The following is a 6,000-nucleotide window of genomic DNA, read 5'->3' as shown; positions in this document are numbered from 1 at the left end:
TGGTCGGTTTGGCACCAACAAAATAGGAAACCGGCCAAAACCGCCTATGCATGGAGGCATGCAACCGCCGGAGGAGCGTGGGCCCGAGAGGCGGCGGTGGGGGCCTAAGCCTGGACCCTTCCCCCGGTGGTGCTCGGCCCAGGTCGTTGCGTGAAGGTGGGCTTCTCTATTTCTCTCGTTGCGCATTTCTGCTTTACGCTTTCTATTTTGCGCCTTTTGCTTGGTTTTCCACTTGTATTCGAATATGTGTCCTGCAAAACATGTTTTCTCCAATACAAGTAGAACTATGCCAATAGTAAAGGTATATGTGTCAAAAGGTGGTTTATTTCTCCTGTTTTGGACTTTATTTGGCGGTCGGATTTGATCGTTAGTGACCGCCAACAATAGCTTATCTAGGTAGAGTGTTGAGAATGACGAGTGGGTCTAGATTGTCAGTGCCCTGATTGGGCCAACCGATACACTATCCAAAAATTTTCTTCGGTAGTTTTCACCATGCACCCATCGCTGCGCTAGCGAACCGCCCGCACAGAGGTTGCCGCCGGCCTTCCTCCCGCCCAGCGTCGACGGTCTTCTTCATCGCCGGCGGTTGCTTCGACCACGCCACCCCTACTCGACCTTGTCACCCTGTCCGGCCCCACGGTGTCCGTCTGTCGCCGTCCCGCCCGAGCTCACCGGCGCCTGTCGTGGGCGGCCCTCCACCGGCGCGAGCTTGATCTCCCCTGCGGGCGGCCATCCAACACGCGAGCGACATGGCCAAGTTCATCATTGGCAACAAGATAAGGAGGAAGATGATATGTATGCCCAACATGTCATTCTCTACAAGGATGGATATAGAAGGCCTGTTTTAGGCAATGTTGCTAGAGAAAAAAAAAAGAGTAGTATTAAAATATGTGACTACCCAAACAAGTAGATAATATATTGTAGGTAGCATTGCTAGAGATGCTCTAGGATAGATTTGTTGCCCAGCCTCGCTATACAAGAGCTGAAGAGAAGGCGTGCCACTGTTTGTAATTGAAAACTTAGAGCATTTTTCCAACTCACTACATCTATGCTTCCGTTGGTTGAACCAGGACCTGCGTGGAAAGAAGAGACTGAAATGCCAATCCCTCAGATATCCTAAAATTAGTAGAGCAATACCCATTCCAAACAGGCAATTGGTCTGCCAACTAAAATGAGGGTGTTTATTACAAAATGTACAAGCTGATGCAACCAAGAAAGGCCAATCTCACACTGAACAGTACTGAACAGTTGGTAAAGCATGATTCCTCAGCCTTTCATATTTCATATAAATCGGTTCATGTGCACCGGAGCAACTCAATGCAAAAGGGAGACCACTGTTGGTGCAGATTTCACTGCAGTCTCACAAAAAACAGATCAGCTGTTTCTTCATGTACCAAGCGGTGCCGAGAGTGCAGCAGAGCAGCGTCAGTCGTCAGTCATCTTGGCACCTGCCCATGTTGTAAAGCTATCCTGTGAAAAATCCTGCAGGCAGAGGTCAAGTTTAGCAAGTACGGGGAGAAATGGAGAACTGATCATGTAACTGATGGTACCGGAACCATACAATTTGGCTCAGTCGAAACTCATTAGTGTTGTCAAGCTCAAGGTTTGTGTTATCTGTGGGCTCCAACCGCTGGCACTCTTCTAAATCCTTCTTGAAGTCCTCTGCTGACAGGTGGGCATAAGCAGCCAGGCAAGGCTTGGTCACTCTAGGTCCATCTCCACCGCCACAGGAGGTCTGAGACTGACTCAGGAGGAACTCATCCCCCCAGAGAGCGAGTCCTTCTGCCAGCTGCTGAGAGTCTAACAGTTCAAATTGGGAATCACCTTCCCACAACTTCGGATCTTGCGATTGGGGATTATCTCCATCCTCTGCTTTTTCAGAGGGTGGGAGGACAACAGTCTCTTCAATGTTTATTTCACAGTTTCGGTTAACCTGCACATTAGGCAGAAAAAATGTATTTTCAATTATCAAAAAACAAGTTAGCAGTATATGTTCTATTTTCTGGTTGAACATACCTATCACCCACAAATGTGCGCGACATATAAAATATAGATAATGTACACAAGAATATTCAGTTACCTGGTAAAGATTCTGCTCAGAATTATGGACAACTTGGATTGTACCAACATGTTTGTCAGCGGGCAATGTAGTAAAATCAGGGAGATCTGCTTCAGCAGCCATTGATTCCAGATCATCCGATGTGGTTACCTGGTCAAGATTATGCTCAGAATTATGGACAACTTGGATTGTACCAACATGTTTGTCAGCGGGCAAAGTAGTAAAATCAGGGAGATCTGCTTCAGCAGCCATTGATTCCAGATCATCCGATGTGGTTAGCTCTTGAGCATTCTTGTCCCCAGGTTTAAACTGTTGCTGAAAAAATAATTTGGAGACGACATATTCACCATCTCTCTCATCCTCTCCAGTGCCTAGGTGGTACTGGTGCATCACCCAATTGGTCTTCTCAGCCTTCCCACCCTTTGCCAGGCTCATATAAAGCACCATTATTTTCTTACAGCCAAGCTGTTTTCCATCAACTAATACTGGCTTTGTCTTGCCTGTCTTGTGCCAACGGACATCAGCATCATCAGTGTTTATCTTTCGACGCTTCCTAGTCCCAGTGTTGTAGGCCTTAAATGTTCTGTGGAAGAAATGTGATTTACGTCCATTTTGCTTAACACCTGAAATGGACAGAGATGACTTTTGAGTGTTGAAAAACAAGTGGAGTATTGTTCCAACCAGAATGTGAAATGTCTGTTTGAAAGAAGGCAGTAACAATTCAAGAGTTGTACAGGTTGTTAATTGTCGCATAGCGACATGGTGAAAAACTAAATGAAAAGTAAAATAAGCCTTTTTTCCCTATCTGCAGTTTTCCTAGGCTAAATGCAGGCCATAGGGTGTGATCAACAAAAAAGAGTCCCACAGGACAACAAATTAATAACAAAGATAAGCATTTGACAGTAGCTATAAACTGCAGATTTTCACATTTGATCTTATCTGAAAGTAAAAGTAAAAGTTTTTAAGAACCTTAATCATGAAAATCCCATAATCTTTCAGAAAGAAGTACCTGGAAGTTTCTGTGGATGAGTGTAGCAGATGCCTTCATCTTCCTCAACTGTTGGAATAAATTCGTCAATGAACGGATGAGGTTTTATACCAGATTTTCCATGTTTTGCCCGTAAGTGCCAGATTAATTCCTGGTCAGACGGATCAAATTTTACACCTTTAGGCAAACCGGGCCACTGGTGAACAACCTGCAGCAAGAACACAGTCATGAGCTGATCACACTTTAATAGAACCTTTCAGACATTGTTTCTTAATGTTGATTTGTAGTAAAGGGAATATTCACAGCTAAAGCCTCATACTGTATATGCAAAAGTCAAAGCATTTCAGAAATAATAGGTCTACTAAAGATATAAGTTGGTCATGAGCTGGCTCAAAAAAAAGGCAGTTAAAGTGTCAAATACAATTATAACCATATATAATTATTCCAGTTTTATAAACAAGTTGACCAATTCCTTAAGATATGGAAATTGTTAATCTTTGTCAATTGCTCATATATCATTATTTTTATTTACTCCTAACCATGCTTGATTACAGCGAAATGGAAATGGCATATCTAATGGAGGAGTGGAAATATTGTAGCTAGCCCAATTCTACTTCAACATAATAGCATTGCACAACTCTTACATCACTGTTATCAATGACATGGCTGCACTTTGGGCACTCTTTACTTGGGTTGCTGATCCATTTCTGTTTACTGGGATCTGAAGACCCAGAAGCATTTTTTATTTTGGTGGCAAATCTTTGGCTGTCAATTATCCAAGTTGTCCTGTAGAAAATATTGAAAGAAAAAAAAATGAAGCGGGGTTGCTGCAGAACACAAACAGCAACGCTAGAATTTCAGTCATTTGTTAACAAATAGTCATTGATCATTAACCAATAAAAAAGACAAAAATCAAGGCCACACATTAAATGTACCTAAGCAACGGAGGTGGAGCTACTTTTTTGGCACAGACAACAATTCAATTGCTAGGAGCAAAATTAACTTGCAGTTCCTCAAAATTGTTGTCATAATAATATTGATCAAACATCCTATTTCAAACATTGAAAACCACACTTGCCTCCACTGACTACCATTGCCTAGATGCCTAAAGATAAGTTCAGAACGTATAGCTATTCTAGCCAAACTTCCAACTAAAACAATATTGTTGACCCATGAAACAAGGGTCCATGACATCCGTAGAAGTCAAACCTAGCAAACACGAACAGTTCATGTCCAGTTTGCATGATCTGCTGATCACAGCAGTACAGAACATAAACAAGCTGGTTTTTCCCCACTATATTACCAAGAGAGAAGTGGTTTCTTTAAGAAAACGAGTCAACCAGTGACTTCACTATCTTGCAAAGGGGGCTACCAAGTTGCCCATACCCAAGCTATCAATGATGGTCGATCAGGGAACCTAAGTTTGAACTAAAGACAAAAATCCAGAAAAATCAAGCTAGTAGCCATAGTCTACTGTTGAAACAAACATTCAAACATATATCCCTTTGAGTGATAACTGCACTCTTACAAACAGAAGTGGACATACTGTAACTGTAATAGAACAGATACATATACTTCATTTGTACTGCAGAACACATCCTTATCACTAAAACCAAAGTAAAGAAACCTCATCATTTGTCCAGGACTGCCGTCAACTGCAAAAAAAAAAAAAAAAAAAAAAAAAAATCGTCGCCGCATCCATCCAGCTGAACTGAAGGGCGCAACACTGTTTACTCACCAAATCGAGCCCCAACACGACAAATCTTTGACAAGAATGGCGATCCTAACACCTTTATAACATGAAAAGACGTCTCCTTTTGATCAAAACCAATGAAAGAAAACAACGCACATAGGATCCCCCAACCAAAATCATCTGTTTTGAGTTTTGACTGTAGCACAACTGCTGCGCCCAGTGGAATCGTGCATTCCCCCAAACCACCCCATACTGCAAAAGATTAGCACCGACTGATAACGGATATCAATTCCCCCAACACAAATGCCAAAAGGATGCATCCTCCGTAGCCCCCCGCAGCCCAAGGCGCTCCCTTTTTCCAACATAAACAGATGACGTTCCTTCCTATGGAGAAACGCGGCGGGACGAGAGAAGATGGTCGAATCGGAGATGGGGGCGCACCCTGTCATGGCTGCGGCAGCGCCTCCCGCCACGGTCGCAGGGTCCTAGGGTTCCGGCGAGCACGCGGCGGCGGCGGCGGCGTGTGAACTGGTTGGAGCAGACAGAGGGAATATGTGTTTGTGTGTGTGTGTGGGAGGGGGGGTCAGACTGTCTTTGTTTTTTTGAACGCGGGTTGACTTGACTAGTGGAGACACCGTCACCGACTGGGTGAGTCTAGTGCGCGCCCTCGCCGAATCACGGGTTGACACGATCAGACAATTCTTAGCCGTCGGATGGATAATGGTCGGTCATGATTCATCAATATTGTGAAGTGGGCCCAGGTGATTTGCCTCTCGATGATTTGACCGCCTCTCCCTGTGCCATGTGGGGTCATCGTGCAGTTTTGTAATCCATGGGCGCAGCTATGAACGTGCTAGGCCATTAGAGCGTCGAAGCTGCAGATTGGGCTAGGATTGATAAAAGATGGGCCTGGCGTGGGGTGGGCTTTCCTTTTCTATAGTAGTGTGAAATATGGCCGGGCCTTCTTTAATCGGCCTTATTATTAATTAAGGAAATGCTGGCGATGGATTTTATTTGTTGGCAAATGGAGTATTAAATGAGTATATGGAAATAATAATTAGATATGCACTGGGATGTACATACGGCATATCCAGATATGCTAGTTTGTACATACTATATATCCGGTCATGCTTTGTAAGGAGAGACAAATCTCGAAGCACAATTTCCATTATTTTAAGCAACGCTGCCATATATGCAGATGATCAAATCTTAGAAAGTCTAATGCAGGCTATTTTCTAAAAAAGAGAAAATTAGGCTGGG

At 43.6% G+C, this 6,000-nt stretch overlaps 1 protein-coding gene across 1 annotated transcript; it reads right to left on the bottom strand.

The window, feature by feature from the left end:
• Nucleotides 1-1,140: 1,140 nt before the first annotated feature.
• LOC136527705 (SUPPRESSOR OF GAMMA RESPONSE 1-like) lies at nucleotides 1,141-5,323 on the bottom strand. Its single transcript, XM_066520514.1, has 6 exons — nucleotides 5,182-5,323; nucleotides 3,692-3,833; nucleotides 3,069-3,255; nucleotides 2,081-2,682; nucleotides 1,562-1,933; nucleotides 1,141-1,482 (listed from the first exon to the last, which is right to left on the bottom strand). Exons 1-6 carry the CDS (start codon nucleotides 5,187-5,189, stop codon nucleotides 1,426-1,428), a joined length of 1,368 nt encoding a protein of 455 aa, XP_066376611.1. The 5' UTR covers nucleotides 5,190-5,323; the 3' UTR covers nucleotides 1,141-1,425.
• Between the last annotated feature and the right edge of the window lie 677 nt (nucleotides 5,324-6,000).

The sequence above is a fragment of the Miscanthus floridulus genome, chromosome 19, assembly GCF_019320115.1.
Source record: "Miscanthus floridulus cultivar M001 chromosome 19, ASM1932011v1, whole genome shotgun sequence".
NCBI lineage: Eukaryota > Viridiplantae > Streptophyta > Magnoliopsida > Poales > Poaceae > Miscanthus > Miscanthus floridulus.
Note: the sequence above shows the minus strand (reverse complement) of the source record. Positions and strands in the feature narration are given on the sequence as shown.

What these genes read in the sequence shown, in the direction of transcription:
- LOC136527705 (XM_066520514.1), bottom strand. An exon ending in CTGAGCAGAATCTTTACCAG is followed by an intron (nt 1,934 to 2,080) that starts GTAACTGAATAT and finishes CCTAATGTGCAG; the next exon opens with GTTAACCGAAACTGTGAAAT. An exon ending in AGTTTCGACTGAGCCAAATT is followed by an intron (nt 1,483 to 1,561) that starts GTATGGTTCCGG and finishes CTCTGCCTGCAG; the next exon opens with GATTTTTCACAGGATAGCTT.